This window comes from Clinocottus analis, unplaced genomic scaffold, assembly GCF_023055335.1.
Source record: "Clinocottus analis isolate CAN_PGR_092001 unplaced genomic scaffold, fCliAna1.0.p SCAF_42, whole genome shotgun sequence".
NCBI classification, from domain to species: Eukaryota; Metazoa; Chordata; class Actinopteri; order Perciformes; family Cottidae; genus Clinocottus; species Clinocottus analis.
Window position 1 is genome coordinate 430,001 of NW_027176176.1, and position 20,000 is coordinate 450,000.

A 20,000-nucleotide genomic window follows, 5' to 3' on the forward strand; every position below is an offset into this window, starting at 1 on the left:
AAGAGACTTTGTAGAAAAAACAAGCAAAATGGTCAAAGCGTCATCACAGCATCTGTTTTAGTACAATCTATTTAAACACCTCCGTGTGCAGCGGGAACATCGACCCGGACGCCACCCGGCGCCTCCAGGCTCCGCCCAAAAGAGTAAAAAAGCAGCTCGGCCCGGCGCCCTCATGTGGCGGCGAGGAGCCGGAAGGCCAACGCACGGCCAGGTGTGAAGACGGGATCCAGGCAGGAAACATTATTTTGTGTATTTAAGTGCTTTTTAAAAGAACACATGAAGTCATGCTGAGACGAGGAACACTCAGAATATCTGAGATCTCACGGTTTGGTTTCTGACCTTGAAGTGGAAGCGTTCTCATGAACTTCTGCATGAATACAAACGTACAAAAGCTTTGAAGGATAACGCTAACTTAACGGTGCTAAGAGCGCGGCGCTTCGGGCCGTTAGCATCTCACACTTGTTACTGAGCACTTTGCACATTTATGCAACGCTGGCGCGGCTTCATTTGGCTTTCTGATACCAGGATGGACTTTTAATGGCAATCCTAATGCTCCTGTTTTTGTAGACAAGCGCAACCTCCTTTTAAATCTGAGCATCAGTCATCATCTACGGCTAAAAACACAGAATAATGCGCTGCGGAGGAAGCGCTGCAGTCGGAGGTCAATGCATCCTGCACAGACACAAGAGAGCCGTACAGGAAGAAGACACTTCAGTCCATCACCAGCGTGAGGGAACCAGACTCGGCGTCTCTTTTCTGTATCCATGAGGTGTGTGGGACGCCTCTGAGGGCAGGAGGAGCGCTGCCCTCAGCCGGACGTCGACGTGTTGGGTCACTTTATGTTTTCAAGTCCAGGATCTTCAGACCTCCTCCCCTCACAGAAGAGGCGTCTCTAGGAGGCGAGCCAGGCGTGGGCCAGGCACTGGGCCGCCGTGGCCCTGCGCTCCGGCACCAGGTCCAGCATGGGCAGCAGGAAGGTGCTGAAGGTGTGCGCCTCGTCTTTGGACCACTCGTACTTCTCCACCAACACGTCCGTCAAGCCCCACGGCTTCAGCTTGGTGATGTGACGCAGATCGCCTGAGGGGAGAGGGAACGTGTCCATCATCACGACGCTGAGCGGTAACGTACTTAAAGGAAGAGCATGCGTGTGTCTGTCGGCATGAACACGCCGCGCCGCCCTGTGAGCTGCAGATCGGCTGCAGTTCATGTGCAGACGGCGGTTCCCTGGAGACGGGACAGAGTGCAGGACGAGCTGTGACGAGCAGCAGACAGACGTCTTGTGCATTTACCTTTCTTGGTGAAAAACTCCTTGGAGTATTTGCCTGCCAGGATCAGCTTGCGAGGAACTTTCCCCAGCAGCTCGATGATGAGCGCTATGTGATCTACAGAGAGGCAGAGAGACGGATGAAGCAGAGGGAACGACGGGCTCGTGAGCCGCTGAGGAAGCGCTGACACTGACCTTCATCCCGGGAGTAGTCTTCTCCAGAGTGAGGTTCAAACAGATAATCTCCTGTGGCGAGCTCGAAGGCCTGAGGATTCAAACACAACACACCATGAGCTCACCAGCAGCAGCATCGGTGTGGTTGTTGGTCTGTGCGTCCTCATGTGGACACGCAGCCAGAAGCAGAGGAAGCTGAGCTGAACATTGCACGTGATGTGAATGTCTCCTGGAGCATGAGAAGCACCCAGCGAGGTCGTACCATGCAGGCGGTGCTCCAGATGTCTGCCGGCGTGCTGTAGCCGGTTCCCGTCAGAACCTCCAGAGAGCGGTACTGCCGCGTCTGGATGTCGTCTGTGAAATGTTTGTTCTGCAGGAAGAAGAGAAACCGGCAGGTCAGAGCTCAGGGAATCTTCCAAGAGGCGTCATGAAAGATGTAACGCGCTGACGAGACTCACCACCCAGCAGGCGTTGCCGAGGTCAGCGATCTTCACCTGCAGCTTGTCAGCGTTCAGAGGCTCCAGAGGGTTGACCAACATGTTGCTGGATGCTGCTGTTGGAGAGCAGAGAGGGGGGGGGGGGGGGGGGGGGAGAGAGAGAGACACAGACAGACAGACAGACAGACAGACAGAGAGAGAGACAGAGAGAGCGACAGACAGACAGACAGACAGACAGACAGACAGACAGACACAGAGAGAGAGAGACAGTGAGAAGATGGAGATGAGCAGAATGCTCACAAGTGCACGAGTCATTCCAACAGTTGTGAAAACGAGTCCCAGGTTGGTCTACCAGACTCTTCTCTGCTGCAGTCTGCAGCTGCAGTTAAACCAGAAGGTTGTTGGTTCTCTTTGGGGTGCATGCTGATGCTTATCAAAGTAAATTCAGGGTGCATGTGTGCCAACGTGCTGTTGATTATCTCAACACAATGAGACGTTTCTGCTGCTGTATGAGATGATGCAACAAACTGCTGAAACGTGCTGGAGCCAGAAGATCCTCCTCCATGTGTTCAACTCACCATCTGGGCCGTCCTCCTCCTCCTCCTCCTCCTCCTCTCCTCTCCTGGTCTCCCCCTGCGTGTCCATCTCCTCCCCCTTCTTGTCCTCGTCTCCCTCTGTCAGCTCCACCGGGGCGGCGTCTGGGTGGAGCGAGGCGGTGCCGTTGCAGCCCTGCGGCTCCCCCGCGGTGCTGGACGGGTTCTGGGTCTCTGCGTTGCCGTTCTGTTGGTCCTCTCGCTCCTCCGTCGACGGCTCGGCCCCTCGGCGCTCTGGACTGGCCCCGCCCTCCGGCGTGGAGGCGTGGCCGTTGCACCGCTCCTCCACGCCGTTCACGGCGGCGTCCTCTCGCCGCTCGTTGGCCTCGGCCGGCTGCTGCTCGGGAGGCGGGTCTGTGGAGGAACACGAGTCTTCAGCCCCGCGAAACAACCACGCCTGAAGCTCAGCGGCTGCGGCGGCGCTCACCTGCGGCGGCGAAGTCCTGCAGCGCGGCCGACACGCTGAGGCCGGCTGGTGGAGGCGCATCCTCGGTGGTCTCTGTCGTGGTCTCCTCCTCCTCTTCCTCCTCGTCCTCCTCTTCCCCTCCTTCAGCAGCTCCTCCCTCCATCTCCTGGATCCTCTTCTCCAGCATCTCCGCCTGCTTCTTCTGCTTCTTCTTCATCTTCTTCTTTTTGTTCTTTGACATTTTGGCCATCTTGGGAAAGAGAATGGCGGCGAGGGGAAAACCATCAGAGCTTGTACGCATTGAACTCATAATGAAGCCAAAGGTGTGTAGAACACAACTTACTGGTTTGGGAGCTGGAGCCGTACTCACTGTGGACAGAGAGAACAAGGACCTGTGAGCAACGAGTGAGACGGATGCTCTATAGACACACACACACCTACACACCCACACACACACACACCTACACACACACCTTGAGGATATTATTGTGTGAATCACTAATTGAGTAAAATGTCAAACAAAGCTGAAGCATTGGGGCTCTGATGTCGGCGTCATGAAGAGATGAGGAAGAGTCGAGGAAGAGTCGAGGAAGAGTCGAGGAAGAGCGAGGTGGTTACCTGCTGAACCTGAAGGAGGCGCAGCGCCGGTCTTCTGCCACTGAGTGGCTTCAGCAGCCATCTTCTTGATGTAGGACTCGTTCACGGTCAGCAGGATGTTCTCTGGTTTGATGTCCGTGTGGATGATCTTACACTTGGTGTGGAGGTAGTCCAAACCCTGAAGCACCTGCAGGGCACCGAACACACACCCTCCATGAGGATAAACACACACAACCTCCATGAGGATAAACACACACAACCTCCATGAGGATAAACACACACGTCCACCATCATGATGAACACACAACCTCCATGAGGATGAACACACGTCCACCATCATGATGAACACACACCCTCCATGAGGATAAACACACACGTCCACCATCATGATGAACACACGTCCACCATCATGATGAACACACGTCCACCATCATGATGAACACACGTCCACCATGAGGACGAACACACGTCCACCATCATGATGAACACACGTCCACCATGAGGATGAACACACGTCCACCATGAGGATGAACACACACGTCCACCATCATGATGAACACACGTCCACCATCATGATGAACACACGTCCACCATGAGGACGAACACACGTCCACCATCATGATGAACACACGTCCACCATGAGGATGAACACACGTCCACCATGAGGACGAACACACGTCCACCATCATGATGAACACACGTCCACCATGAGGACGAACACACGTCCACCATCATGATGAACACACGTCCACCATCATGATGAACACACGTCCACCATGAGGACGAACACACGTCCACCATCATGATGAACACACGTCCACCATCATGATGAACACACGTCCACCATGAGGACGAACACACGTCCACCATGAGGATGAACACACGTCCACCATCATGATGAACACACGTCCACCATCATGATGAACACACGTCCACCATCATGATGAACACACGTCCACCATCATGATGAACACACGTCCACCATCATGATGAACACACGTCCACCATCATGATGAACACACGTCCACCATGAGGATGAACACACGTCCACCATCATGATGAACACACGTCCACCATCATGATGAACACACGTCCACCATGAGGACGAACACACGTCCACCATCATGATGAACACACGTCCACCATGAGGATGAACACACGTCCACCATGAGGACGAACACACGTCCACCATGAGGATGAACACACGTCCACCATCATGATGAACACACGTCCACCATGAGGACGAACACACGTCCACCATGAGGACGAACACACGTCCACCATCATGATGAACACACGTCCACCATCATGATGAACACACGTCCACCATGAGGATGAACACACGTCCACCATGAGGACGAACACACGTCCACCATGAGGATGAACACACGTCCACCATCATGATGAACACACGTCCACCATGAGGATGAACACACGTCCACCATGAGGATGAACACACGTCCACCATCATGATGAACACACGTCCACCATGAGGACGAACACACGTCCACCATGAGGACGAACACACGTCCACCATCATGATGAACACACGTCCACCATGAGGACGAACACACGTCCACCATGAGGATGAACACACGTCCACCATCATGATGAACACACGTCCACCATCATGATGAACACACGTCCACCATCATGATGAACACACGTCCACCATGAGGACGAACACACGTCCACCATGAGGACGAACACACGTCCACCATGAGGACGAACACACGTCCACCATGAGGACGAACACACGTCCACCATGAGGACGAACACACGTCCACCATGAGGACGAACACACGTCCACCATGAGGACGAACACACGTCCACCATCATGATGAACACACGTCCACCATCATGATGAACACACGTCCACCATCATGATGAACACACGTCCACCATGAGGACGAACACACGTCCACCATCATGATGAACACACGTCCACCATCATGACGAACACACGTCCACCATCATGATGAACACACGTCCACCATGAGGACGAACACACGTCCACCATCATGATGAACACACGTCCACCATGAGGATGAACACACGTCCACCATCATGATGAACACACGTCCACCATCATGATGAACACACGTCCACCATCATGATGAACACACGTCCACCATGAGGACGAACACACGTCCACCATGAGGATGAACACACGTCCACCATCATGATGAACACACGTCCACCATGAGGATGAACACACGTCCACCATGAGGATGAACACACGTCCACCATCATGATGAACACACGTCCACCATGAGGATGAACACACGTCCACCATGAGGATGAACACACGTCCACCATCATGATGAACACACGTCCACCATGAGGACGAACACACGTCCACCATGAGGATGAACACACGTCCACCATCATGATGAACACACGTCCACCATCATGATGAACACACGTCCACCATCATGATGAACACACGTCCACCATGAGGATGAACACACGTCCACCATGAGGATGAACACACGTCCACCATCATGATGAACACACGTCCACCATGAGGACGAACACACGTCCACCATGAGGACGAACACACGTCCACCATGAGGACGAACACACGTCCACCATGAGGATGAACACACGTCCACCATCATGATGAACACACGTCCACCATGAGGACGAACACACGTCCACCATCATGATGAACACACGTCCACCATCATGATGAACACACGTCCACCATCATGATGAACACACGTCCACCATCATGATGAACACACGTCCACCATCATGATGAACACACGTCCACCATGAGGACGAACACACGTCCACCATCATGATGAACACACGTCCACCATCATGATGAACACACGTCCACCATCATGATGAACACACGTCCACCATCATGATGAACACACGTCCACCATCATGATGAACACACGTCCACCATGAGGATGAACACACGTCCACCATGAGGACGTCTGGGACCTGAACCCAAAACCTGGTGTGTGACGTCTGGGAGAAAGTTGTTATTATTATTAAGAATAATACAATCCAGAGTCTACTTAACATGCACTCAACCCAATAAAGGAGATGTTTCATAGACATGTGGCTGCTCTGTATTTCCTGTGTGGTTGCTCTGTATTTCCTGTGTGGTTGCTCTGCATTTCCTGTGTGGTTGCTCTGTATTTCCTGTGTGGTTGCTCTGTATTTCCTGTGTGGTTGCTCTGTGGTTGCTCTGTATTTCCTGTGTGGTTGCTCTGTATTTCCTGTGTGGTTGCTCTGTGGTTCCTGTGTGGTTGCTCTGCATTTCCTGTGTGGTTGCTCTGTATTTCCTGTGTGGTTGCTCTGTGGTTGCTCTGTATTTCCTGTGTGGCTGCTCTGTATTTCCTGTGTGGCTGCTCTGTGGTTGCTCTGTATTTCCTGTGTGGTTGCTCTGTATTTCCTGTGTGGTTGCTCTGTATTTCCTGTGTGGCTGCTCTGTGCAGTACCTGTTGGATGATGCTCTTGACGCAGGGCAGCGGCAGGCCCTGGTAATTTGACTTGATGATCCACTTCAGCAGGTGATAGCCCAGCACCTCAAACACCATGCACACGTCTGAAGAACGGTCAAGGTCCCACACGACTTCATCCACGTATGACTCCATGACAACAGGATTACACATTTCTCTATGAAAGGATGAATGACATCACGTCGTCCTACATTGACCACACCCTCCTCGGGACAAATGAGACTCGCTCAGTGTCACATGACACCTGAGCCTCTAGCAGCTCGCTCAGTGTCACATGACACCTGAGCCTCTAGCAGCTCGCTCAGTGTCACATGACACCTGAGCCTCTAGCAGCTCGCTCAGTGTCACATGACACCTGAGCCTCTAGCAGCTCGCTCAGTGTCACATGACACCTGAGCCTCTAGCAGCTCGCTCAGTGTCACATGACACCTGGGCCTCTAACAGCTCGCTCAGTGTCACATGACACCTGAACCTCTAGCAGCTCGCTCAGTGTCACATGACACCTGGGCCTCTAACAGCTCGCTCAGTGTCACATGACACCTGAGCCTCTAGCAGCTCGCTCAGTGTCACATGACACCTGGGCCTCTAACAGCTCGCTCAGTGTCACATGACACCTGAGCCTCTAGCAGCTCGCTCAGTGTCACATGACACCTGAGCCTCTAGCAGCTCGCTCAGTGTCACATGACACCTGGGCCTCTAACAGCTCCAGGAACCCTCATGTTAGCTATCCGGCGGCGGCAGAGCCAGAGAACCGGGCCGTAGCTCCATTTGAAACAAAGGAAGCCGTTCAGCTGAAGTGGATTTCAGCGTTTTAACTCCTGAACAAAAGGATACGCGTTCCGTTCATTCCAGAGATTTTGAAGTCGTCCAGCAGCTGCACCACCTTCTCCCTGCTGGGGTCGCTGGGGTCCGTGTTCCTCACCTGCAGACACAGCAGCTGGTGAGCGCAGCGGCCTCAGGACCTCTGGGACATGTGCAGGTGGAGGTGAGCTTACCGATTTGAGCAGCTTGATCTCATCCAGAGCCGTCTCTGTGTAATGTTCAGCACTCTTCACCACCTTCATGGCCACAAAGCGCTTCTCCCTGAAAGCACACAGATCGCAGAGTGGAGCAGTCCAGAATGAAGGAACCACAGAAGCTTCGGTATCGTCAACGAGAGACTGGAGGGAACGAGGGATATTTTCAGACTGGGACAAACAGTTTTGAAGGCTGATATTTATACAAAAGTTACATTAATATTCTCATGATTCCTTGTGGTATCCATTCAATGGAGATGTTCAGCTCCCCCGCAGAGCGACAATGCAATGATCCTGTTCTCCTTGTTGCATACTTCTGCAGCGTCCAGAGAGCCAGACTACTTCAGACTCATCGTGTACATCACTGTCTACAATGGGGCAGTTGAGGATCAAACCGTACTGGATGTCCCAGGCCAGCCACACCGTGGAGAAGTGCCCCCAGCCCAGCTTTCGGATCACATGGTATCTCCCGTGGAACAGATCTCCGATCTTCACATGGTGGTATCCACCTGAAAGAAAGACAGTCAAACACCGGCTCATCGTCGTATGTCGAGGGCAGTGCGTCCGGTCAGAGTCTCTCTACCCCGGCAGTAGTCGTTGGGGTCCTCCTGCTCGTCGTCGTCAGAGCCCAGGATCTCCTCGTCCTGCTCCGGCAGCGGCGAGTCCGCCTGCCCGGGCTGAGAGCCGCCTCGCCGCCCGTGAGGCTCCGGCCTGAAGGGAGACAGAGAGGATGAGAAGAAACCCCCAAAGGAGGAAGAGCGACAGAGGAGGAAGAGGACACTATGAGACACCCAAGAGGAAAGATGTTCCCATCATACATCACTTTTAGAGGCGTTTACTGGAAGAAGACATCAGCAACAGTTCAAACTGAAGATCAATGCCTCACTGATACAGCATGATCCATGCATGCACCTAATAACACCTAATAACACCTAATAACACTTAATAACTTGAAGCAACTTTAAGAACATAACTACAGAAAACCCTGAAACTATTTAAAGCATCAGGACACGTCCGTCCTGATGCCTCTTGACTAGTCGATGATCGGTGGTCTGTTAGACTGAAAGCTCACTTAAAGATGACATTTCAAGTCATTAAAGCAGAGCGGATGAGTAAGAACCGTCCAGAGAAACAGTTTGAAGCTCAGGAATCTGTGTCGCTGGGCAGAAGGAGCAGGACAAGGAGGAAGCATCGCTCAACTGAAACATGAAGAAGAAGAAGCCTCGTGTCGTTAAACATTAACCATGGTGGTGAATAACTGATGTGACTGCACGGTGCTTAAGCGAGCACGCTGCGTTGTGTGAATCTGAACAAAGTGGAATGCATTATTTAGTCATTCATATCGGACAGCGCATCAGAGACGAGTTTGTTTCCATGAAGACGATCTCACAGGATCCAGAACTAGGAATCAAACAAGTGGAACAAGAAGCTCCTGCAGAGGGAGACGGAGCAGATTATTAACATTATCATCACCATCTACTGGGATCGGCACACAGCTCGCCGCTTATTACAGCACAAAGCTTCATCTCGTCCCCGTCGGGTGATTTCAGAAGAACAGGACTTTAACTTCTGGTTTGTTCCAGCCGCCAAGGTGCTGGTGCTGTCCATGGTGCTGAAACCAGCTCTCCCAGTGAACCCAGTGACAATATCACATCACCAATGACACGCTTCAACCAATCCGTGACAGCCAAAGACACGCTGTGAGCCAATCATATGACAGCTTACACACAACAGAAAACCAGGAAAGATCAAACACTGAGTGAGCAGAGCCTCCTGAGCCCACCCAGCGACATCCTCCCAACATCTGTCAGGAGATAACAGCCAAAGATCACGAGTCCTGAACCTTCATGCACCTCAGACAGGTTTACCTGTCCTTCACCACACTGAGGTCCAGCATAGAAACCTCTCACTGTCCTTCACCACACTGAGGTCCAGCATAGAAACCTCTCACTGTCCTTCACCATGAGGTCCAGCATAGAAACCTCTCACTGTCCTTCACCATGAGGTCCAGCATAGAAACCTCTCACTGTCCTTCACCATGAGGTCCAGCATAGAAACCTCTCACTGTCCTTCACCATGAGGTCCAGCATAGAAACCTCTCACTGTCCTTCACCATGAGGTCCAGCATAGAAACCTCTCACTGTCCTTCACCATGAGGTCCAGCATAGAAACCTCTCACTGTCCTTCACCATGAGGTCCAGCATAGAAACCTCTCACTGTCCTTCACCATGAGGTCCAGCATAGAAACCTCTCACTGTCCTTCAGAGCGCAGCAGCGCCACATTTAGACTGATTCAGTTGAAGATGGTGACTCAACGGTAAACACTGCTGGGAGGATTGAGCCAACTAAGGCAAGTCACATTCTCTGTGCAGCTGCAGAGTTGCTGGTTTACTGCCTCTGACCCGACTCTGGGAGAGCAACCGGTGATCAGCCCGGGAGCTCGTCATCAGCATGCAGAGTTCGTGGGTTTGTGTCTCACAGCTCGTCGGGAGCGTCTCTGCATGTCTGCAACGCGTCGTGCTCAGGAAGGATTTACAGGATGAGTCTTTTACTCATTTGACACCAAAGAGTTCACGCAAGTTAAATGAAAAGAAAGAAATCTTGTTTTTAATATAGACGTGGACGTCAACATCAGAGGGTAACATGTGAGAGGTCTGCATCAACGCAGTCATCAACCTGCTGACGCAGCCCACTGTGTGGAGGAGGGATCCTCTGCAGGAGCACGGACACTACGAGATTCCCATTCTGTGATTCTGCTGCTGCAGATTCACCTGCTGAGATGTCCCTCAAAGGAAAAGGTGTCACACACGTTTCCTGTTTGACAGAAGACACACGCTGCAGTGAGTGGAGGTCATAATAATAAACCCTAAAGACCAACGTGTGGCCTGCAGTCGCTCTCTGGCCTCATTGTGATTGAGACTGAAGACGTTTCACTTGTAAGGACTTTGTCAGCCCACAGTGTGAGGAGTGTGAGGATGAAGCCTCTTCCTCCTCTCTGCAGTGTGCAAACATGCCAGAACACTGCAGAGGTTCCTCTGCTCAGCTCAAGTGCTGCAAACAAGACAAATCACTGTTCCCTTTCTTGCCGTCTGCGTCTACATCCCGCAGACAGCTGGAGGAACCGCTGCTGTAACGCAGGAACAAGACAGCTGTTGAACTGTCTGGAAGGCTTTTTGCCTCCTCACATATACGTACATGTTTAAATAAACCAACATGTTTTGACTGATGTATTGAGGAACAAAAGACTCAAATCTGAAGTGTTCTACTAAACTTTTAACATGTTGATGTTCTTGATGACTACGATCAGAATCTCTTAAAAATATAAATGATCAAGCTGAAAGACTTTGACCCAGGACGAGTATAACGAGATGTGCTGCGCGCACACACACACACACACACACACACACACACACACACACACACACACACACACACACACACACACACACACACACACACACACACACACACACACACACACACACCTTACCTGGCAGATGCGCGGATGCCCATGATAAAGGGAGCAGGACCAGAGAGAGGTGAAAGAAAACCTTCTCACTCCATCCAACGGACACAAAAAGGAGCAAAAGGTAAAAAGAGGATGGAGGTGAGGAGGAGTAGAGAGGAGGAAGAGCAGAGAGGAGGAGGAGTACAGAGGAGGAGCAGAGAGGAGGAGGAGTAGAGAGGAGGAGGAAGAGGAGGAGGAGTAGAGAGCAATCAGTGCTGACAACTGAAGAGCAGAGATTACAGAGGGGGAGGCAAACAGAAAGAGAGAGAGAGAGAGAGAGAGAGAGAGAGAGAGAGAGAGAGAGAGAGAGAGAGAAAAGAGTGGTGGAAGACTGGTGCAGAGATGAGAGGAGGAAGAAGAAGAGGAGTGTGGGGGCTCTGCTGCAGGCTGAACACAGACCGAGTCCTGGAGCTCGCTCTTCCTCCAACTCTCTCCCTCTCTCCCTCCCTCTCTCTCCTTCTCTCTCCCCCTCCCTCTCTCTCCCTCTCTCCCTCTCTCCCTCCCTCCCTCCCTCTCTCTCTGACCGAGACCTCTAATTGGCTGTCGTCCGTTGGCCCGCCTCCTTCTCTGACAGCTGGCTCGTGATTGGATGATGCAGCCCAGCACTGCATTGCAGGTGAGGGGACGACAGCAGCCCCCACCCTTCCTCCTCCTCCTTCTCCTCCTCCTCCTCTTCTTCCTCCTCCTCCTCCTCCTCCTCCTCCGACCAAAACAACACCATCCACGCGCTCTGCCTCTTGCAGCGGTTGTCATCCGGCTGTGGATCAGACTCAGCACCACCCACTCAAGACGCTATGACGCTTTAAACACTTACAAGCTGCTTATACTGCAGTAAAACGAGTGATAACATTTGTTTTAATCTATCACAGCACGGTACTTTATTTCTATATACATTTAAATAGTCTTTCCAGGAGAAACAAACTAAACCGGTGACCAAGTGAACGTCTCGTTGGCGGTTCAGACTTCAGAGCTTCATTTTGTGACGTGCAACAAAAACAAATAGTCTGGCGCTGCGTAGACCTGCTGCTATGATAGATATTATTATGAATTACAGTATATAATAAATAGTATGGATCTCTTTGCTTTGATCTGATCTTTGCCTCTGTCCGGTCTGTGAGTCATGTGATCCGGATCCAGACTCACGTCCACGTCCTGCTCCTCCTGTCCTCCTCCTGTCCTCTCCTATGATCCTCCTGTCCTTCTCCTGTCCTCCTCTCTCCCTCCTCCTGTCCTCTCCCTCCTCCTCTCCTCTCCCCCCTCCTATCCCCCTCCTGTCCTCCTCCTGTCCTCTCCTCTCCCTCCTCCTGTCCTCTCCTCTCATCCTCCAGTCCTCCTCTCATCCTCCAGTCCTCCTCTCATCCTCCAGTCCTCCTCTCATCCTCCAGTCCTCCTCTCATCCTCCAGTCCTCCTCTCATCCTCCAGTCCTCCTCTCATCCTCCAGTCCTCCTCTCATCCTCCAGTCCTCCTCTCATCCTCCAGTCCTCCTCTCATCCTCCAGTCCTCCTCTCATCCTCCAGTCCTCCTCTCACCCTCCAGTCCTCCTCTCACCCTCCAGTCCTCCTCTCATCCTCCAGCCCTCCTCTCATCCTCCAGCCCTCCTCTCATCCTCCAGCCCTCCTCTCATCCTCCAGCCCTCCTCTCATCCTCCAGCCCTCCTCTCATCCTCCAGCCCTCCTCTCATCCTCCAGCCCTCCTCTCATCCTCCAGTCCTCCTCTCATCCTCCAGTCCTCCTCTCATCCTCCAGTCCTCCTCTCATCCTCCAGTCCTCCTCTCATCCTCCAGTCCTCTTCTCATCCTCCAGTCCTCTTCTCATCCTCCAGTCCTCTTCTCATCCTCCAGTCCTCCTCTCATCCTCCAGTCCTCCTCTCATCCTCCAGTCCTCCTCTCCCTCCTCCTGTCTCTCTTTTTCCTCCTCGTCCAGATAAAATCAATGACGAGTGCCTGAGCAGCAGCAGCAGCATTAGCAGCAGCATTAGCAGCAGCATTAGCAGCAGCAGGTAACTGTACTGAGGTGCAATGCACACAAAGTGTACAACATTGTGCTGCAGCAGCTTCTCTTCAGCACCTGCAGGTGAGCGAAAGAGAACTCGAGCCACAGCTTCAGCGCTGCAGACGATAGAAGATGTGGTGGTTATGTAATGAACTCCAGCTATGGAGGGAGAAAGAAAGCGTAATGCAACTGAGTGCAACTGTTGTGGATAGTCATCCGGACAGCACACCAGAGGCACACACACCTCCATGTCATGTCTGAAGCAACGCATGACAATATGCATTGTAATGCAGAAATAAAGTGAAAGAAAATAGTTGTCAGAGCAGCTCTTTCAACGCTGGCAGCACAGAAGCATCCTGCTTCCTCCACACTGAGCAGGTAGACGCTACGCAGGGCGCCTCCTTCATGAAACATGCACCAGATGATCAGCTGGTCGACCTGACAGCTGCACAGTTTTACTTCCCTCAGACGCTGAAACACCAACATGAGACTCATGACACTACTCACGTGCACGTGAGACCGCTGGCTAACTTCACCACAGCTGTGTTGATGGAGAAGATCCAGTCCAGGAGCCACATGCTAACGCCAGTTAACACAAGTCCACACTGAACTCTGCAAAAGCTTCTCAAGCTACATCTGGTCTGCTCTCACAGACTCAACTGAGCTGAGGCTGCTGCCTCTCAGTGAAGAACCACAACAAAGAGCCTGGGAGAGGGGGGGTAGAAGGAGCGAGGGAGGGAAAGAGGGGGGGAGTGAGGGAGGAAGAGAGAGGGGAGTGAGGGAGGGAAGGAGGGGAGTGAGGGAGGGAAGGAGCGATGGAGGGAAGGAGGGAGGGAAGGAGCGATGGAGGAAGAGAGAGGGGAGTGAGGGAGCGATGGAGGGAAGGAGCGAGGAAAGGAGCGAGGAAGGGAAGGAGGGGAGGGAGGGAGGGAAGGAGAGAGGGAAGAAAGGAGGGGAGGGAGGAACGTAGAGGGAGGGAGCCAGGGAAGGAGCGAGGGAGAAAAGGAGCAAAATCGGTGCAGGGGGGGTAAGAGAGAGAGATGCTCGCCACTTGCTTGATGGTTATTGGCCAAAATTATGCATTTCAGCTTGAAACTCTTGCGCAGCTGACAAGAGGGGACAGTGACACAGATACAGGTGTGTGCTGCTGTCCTAAACACAGATACAGGTGTGTGCTGCTGTCCTAAACACATACAGGTGTGTGCTGCTGTCCTAAACACAGATACAGGTGTGTGCTGCTGTCCTAAACACAGATACAGGTGTGTGCTGCTGTCCTAAACACAGATACAGGTGTGTGCTGCTGTCCTAAACACAGATACAGGTGTGTGCTGCTGTCCTAAACACAGATACAGGTGTGTGCTTCATTCATGGTCGTTTGGCCTGATTATAAGTCTCATTCATCAACACAGTCTCACGTTGGAGCAACAGCAGTGACACACAGATCATGGAGGCAGGTAAGCTCGTTAAAACATGGAACTCCTGACTGACAGTTTGCTCATAAAAACTATGTTTCTGACCCATAACTCAATCAAATCAGGATACAAGACGTCATTCATACTTCCGAGTGTCACATACGTTCCAATGACATCTTTTTCTCCAATGTTGATCAAGCATATGTTTCCATAAATAAACTTATAAATTAATAGCACACAGGTGCTCCTTAAAACCTGAAAACGTAACTAAAAAAAGACGACAATCTTTAACTAAAAGGTAAATTCTGTGATCCCTGCAATTGAAGAAGCTGTCGAGACTGTTGAAACTAAGCAGACAGGAGAGATTGTCGAAAGAGGAAGCAGGGCTGGCTGAAGGTAAAGGGGTGTATACACCTGGATACACCTGTATGCTCCCGGGGAGCTCCTGTATGCACCTGGAGAGCTTCATGGACCATCAGCTGTGATCTGACAACAACAAGCCCTCACAACTTACTTTTTCCCAGGTTTCCTCGGCTTTGTCCTCTTCTTCCTGGCTTGCATTGCGAGAACTACAACGTAGAAAGAAACCAGTCAGGTCACGTGAGATACACCCTAAACCCGCCATGATGAGCTAGTAGGTGATGCACATACACAGTAATATACTCATGTACTATATACGGGCTACGTTAGCAGCTCACTTAGCCTCCAAAGAGCTAACGTCCGCTGGGAGACCAACTGTGACGTGGTGCTGTCCTACGTGTTGCCCACTACCAAGCTGGGTCCTGGTGCACCTGTTAAAGAGGCTTATTACTGTGCTCGAGTTTACCTGAGGTGTTGGCACACACTCGGATGCTAACGTCGGAGCTAGCCGCAGCTAACGACAGTCTCCCACTGAAGCTAGCCGGAGCAAAAGGCAGTCTCCATCTGGAGCTAGCTGGAGCTAACAACAGTCACCCACTGGAGCGAGCCGGAGCAACCCGGGGCTAAAGGCAGTCACCCACCGGAGCTAGCCGAAGCTAACGGCAGTCACCCACTGGAGCTAGCCGAAGCTAACGGCAGTCACCCACCGGAGCGAGCCGAAGCTAACGGCAGTCACCCACCGGAGCTAGCCGCAGCTAGCTGTCCGTGAACACGCGCAGCAGAGCGCATGGTCCTCCTGGACTCCGCCGGCCTGCCGCGTGGTCCGTGGCGGCGGCTAAAAGCCAGAAGCCGTTTCCAGATAATTATCTTGAACCAACACGGGCGTGTGTTTTAGGAAGTACCCGTGAAATGCGTTCAGGAGTAAGTTAATGCAGCCTTACCTTTTCTTTCCATGGCGCTAAGCAGTCTGGAGATGAAGCTGCGTTCACGGACTGTTGGAAATGTTGGTAATCTAAAGTGCGCGAAAGGGAACGACCCAACAGAGTTGAGCTGTAGGGGTCGATGAAGGAACTGTCCTCAGCTAATACTCACGAATAGGAGCATAACGGTGCTCTACTACACAAACATGAGGTACAAATACACTTCAAGACACAACAATTCAGCACCAGTTCACAAACAAATACATTAGGCAAGTTTATTTGTACATTTCAACAACAGGGCGATTCAATGATACAATGCAGAAGAAAATACGATTTAAAAACAATTAAGAACATTCCTTTAAACATTAAAGAGCTAACAATCTAATAACAGCAATAGCAGTACAGTTTAAGAAATGTAATGCAGTAAATGCAAAAATGTATTAATATTTACCTGTACAGGGTCGCTACAATATCATTGATTCTGGTTAGATTAAAGGCAACAACAAACAGAAAAGTCTTCAATCAGAAATTACAATAAATAAAAGAGTTTTGAGAAGAGAAGAATATACTAAGTGGTGGGAGACAACAGGATGATGCTAAGCTATCACCTGGTGGAGGTGCTGGGAGACAACAGGATGATGCTAAGCTATCACCTGGTGGAGGTGCTGGGAGACAACAGGATGATGCTAAGCTATCACCTGGTGGTGCTGGGAGACAACAGGATGATGCTAAGCTATCACCTGGTGGAGGTGCTGGGAGACAGGAGGATGATGCTAAGCTATCACCTGGTGGAGGTGCTGGGATTGTGGATTATTAGAGTTTTTTTTACTTCACGATGTGTCTCTTGTGCACTTTACCTGCTGCTGCTGCCATCTCTCCTCTGCAGGACTAATAAAGGAACCTCTTATCTCATCTTAACATGTTGACCACAACGTTTGCTAATATCAGTCAGACGTCCACTGGAGTTGATTCAGTCGTGATGGAAATTCTCAAACAAGTTTTCCATTAATAAAATGCAGCTGAAGCGCTAATAAAGTGACTGTTACACAGCAACGTGTCGACAACAAAGTTGGATAAGATTCTTAATTATACTTTTTAATCCATGTAGTTTCATTCCCTGCTGGAAAGGATTTCCATGATAAAGCGTGAACGTGTGAAGGACATTGTGTTCGTCGTATGTTTCCTGTAAAGATGGAGAACATTGAGTGACTGACCTCTAATCATTTATTTATTCACCGGCTAGGCAAACATTACCTGACAGGTTACCTGTTATGTTCATATATCATGAGCTTTGAGACTCAAGGAAAGAACTTCATATATTCACTGAAAGAATTATTCATGAACACGCTACAGGTTTGAAAAATAGGGCCTTTATTTTCTCGTGTGCTATTTACAGGCGTGTGGCGTGCTGATACATTTTAAAATGTAAAACATATGAACACATGTCGGGCAAAGAAAGCAGAAACCAATTACCAAACTACCGGCGGACATTTGGATATGTAAAAGATTAATATCCTGGTTGAAAAGTACAAAGAGCTTCAGCATCCAGTGATAAACTCTTTCCCACAAACACGAGCGCTGCTAAAAGATCAAATGAAGAGCAGATATATTTCTAGCATTACTCCAGAAACAGTCAATATTACAAGAATCACGGGATAATATCAAATCTTGATTTAACACACAAAGAATAAAATAATACATTAGAAACGTATGAAATGAAATGACATGAAGGACGTTGGTGGACAGTGAGAACATGGAAAACATTTACAGGATGATGTTCCAGACGCTTCAGCGGGTTGTATGAAACAATACTGTGTTTGGTTTGGATGTTTTTCACTGAATTCCTTATTAATATGATTCTTTTGGAGGGCAGTACCTCAGTGAGCAAAATAAGTTATATAAATGTTTAAAACTGCTCTAAACTACCGAACATGAACAGAGACCAGAAGATGAACGGATGGAAACCCATGAGGGTATTAATTAAACCATAAGGTTATTAATTAAACCATAAGGTTATTAATATGGTGGATAACCATATTAATGACCATGAGGGTATTAATTAAACCATAAGGTTATTAATTAAACCATAAGGTCATTAATATGGTGGATAACCATATTAATGACCATGAGGGTATTAATTAAACCATAAGGTTATTAATTAAACCATAAGGGTACTAATATGGTAGACATTAATATGGTGGATAACCATATAATAACCGTGAGGTTATTAATTAAACCATAAGGTCATTAATATGGTGGATAACCATATAATAACCATGAGGTTATTAATTAAACCATAAGGTTATTAATTAAACCATAAGGGTACTAATATGGTAGATATTAATATGGTGGATAACCATATAATAACCGTGAGGTTATTAACTAAAACATAAGGTTATTAATTAAACCATAAGGTTATTAATATGGTGGATAACAGCTGAGACTGACAGAGATTATTAAAGATATTATTGGTTTTAAACAGTAAGCTTTCCATAAATAATAAAAAGAACATTGAATTCTGACAAATAATATTCTCTTTTACAGCGATATACAAACATAAAAGATCATAAATACAGAGCAGACTGCTGCCCGACATTCAATACACATCAATAGTGATCTATAAACGCATCAGGATGAAAGAACATGTCAGTTATGGAAACGCAGCGTCATCAGAAGAAGATGGAGGTCGAGCTGACGGGACGGTAACGACCTGCTGCAGGGAGATATGATATATGATATCTATAAGATATGGAACAAAGAGGAGCAACACGTGTGCATGAGTCAGATCCAGACTCACGTATGAGTCAGATCCATACTCATGTATATGAGTCAGATCCAGACTCACGTATGAGTCAGATCCATACTCATGTATATGAGTCAGATCCAGACTCACGTATGAGTCAGATCCATACTCATGTATATGAGTCAGATCCAGACTCACGTATGAGTCAGATCCAGACTCATGTATATGAGTCAGATCCAGACTCACGTATGAGTCAGATCCAGACTCATGTATGAGTCAGATCCATACTCATGTATATGAGTCAGATCCATACTCATGTATATGAGTCAGATCCATACTCATGTATATGAGTCAGATCCAGACTCACGTATGAGTCAGATCCAGACTCATGTATATGAGTCAGATCCATACTCATGTATATGAGTCAGATCCAGACTCATGTATATGAGTCAGATCCAGACTCATGTATATGAGTCAGATCCATACTCATGTATATGAGTCAGATCCATACTCATGTATATGAGTCAGATCCATACTCACGTATGAGTCAGATCCAGACTCACGTACATGAGTCAGATCCAGACTCACGTACATGAGTCAGATCCAGACTCGTGTATGAGTCAGATCCATACTCGTGTATATGAGTCAGATCTATACTCATACACATGAGTCAGATCCATACTCATGTATATGAGTCAGATCCAGACTCACGTATGAGTCAGATCCATACTCACGTATGAGTCAGATCCATAGTCACGTATGAGTCAGATCCATACTCACGTATGAGTCAGATCCAGACTCATGTATATGAGTCAGATCTGTAGACTCGTGTCCAGGTGAATGACACCTTGACATCAACACTGAACTGTGACTCTTTAACTCTTTGACGTTCCTGTTCATCCTTTAAATGAGAACCTGCAGCTGCTCATGAGCCAGTGAGGTCTAAACTCATGAAATGAGTCAAAGGGCTCGTCTGAGATGTGACTCAGGAGGGATGACCAATACAATACGCTGTTTGACTGAAGTACTGGTGTACAAATACTGTTTGTCATATTTACACAGTTCTATGAACAATAGTAATGTTGTATTTCATGTGAGA

General features: G+C 49.5%; 2 protein-coding genes across 4 annotated transcripts in view; both read right to left on the bottom strand.

Moving 5' to 3' along the window:
- The window catches only part of srpk1b (SRSF protein kinase 1b), a 16,301-nt gene extending 75 nt beyond the window's left edge, over positions 1 to 16,226 (bottom strand). The window contains exons 1-16 of one of the 2 annotated variants that reach the window (XM_068598999.1): positions 16,180 to 16,226; positions 15,393 to 15,447; positions 8,550 to 8,677; positions 8,367 to 8,475; positions 7,946 to 8,033; positions 7,785 to 7,872; positions 6,930 to 7,036; positions 3,493 to 3,658; positions 3,218 to 3,243; positions 2,896 to 3,124; positions 2,454 to 2,822; positions 1,897 to 1,991; positions 1,701 to 1,808; positions 1,460 to 1,529; positions 1,290 to 1,382; positions 1 to 1,077 (exon numbers count right to left, since the gene is read on the bottom strand). The exon at positions 1 to 1,077 is cut by the window's left edge and continues 75 nt beyond it. In XM_068598999.1, coding sequence (XP_068455100.1) covers positions 893 to 1,077; positions 1,290 to 1,382; positions 1,460 to 1,529; positions 1,701 to 1,808; positions 1,897 to 1,991; positions 2,454 to 2,822; positions 2,896 to 3,124; positions 3,218 to 3,243; positions 3,493 to 3,658; positions 6,930 to 7,036; positions 7,785 to 7,872; positions 7,946 to 8,033; positions 8,367 to 8,475; positions 8,550 to 8,677; positions 15,393 to 15,447; positions 16,180 to 16,192 — 1,929 coding nt within the window. In that variant the 5' untranslated portion in view covers positions 16,193 to 16,226 and the 3' untranslated portion in view covers positions 1 to 892. Of the gene's footprint in view, positions 1,078 to 1,289; positions 1,383 to 1,459; positions 1,530 to 1,700; positions 1,809 to 1,896; positions 1,992 to 2,453; positions 2,823 to 2,895; positions 3,125 to 3,217; positions 3,244 to 3,492; positions 3,659 to 6,929; positions 7,037 to 7,784; positions 7,873 to 7,945; positions 8,034 to 8,366; positions 8,476 to 8,549; positions 8,678 to 15,392; positions 15,448 to 15,978; positions 16,092 to 16,179 lie in introns of those variants that run through there. The other variant, XM_068598998.1, reaches the window with a different exon arrangement.
- A 1,288-nt stretch (positions 16,227 to 17,514) lies between these two features.
- mapk14b (mitogen-activated protein kinase 14b) overlaps positions 17,515 to 20,000 on the bottom strand; it is a 14,941-nt gene continuing 12,455 nt past the window's right edge. For both annotated transcript variants that reach the window (XM_068599023.1, XM_068599022.1), the window contains one exon: positions 17,515 to 20,000. This exon is cut by the window's right edge and continues 422 nt beyond it. The gene's annotated coding sequence lies outside the window, so the exon portion shown is untranslated.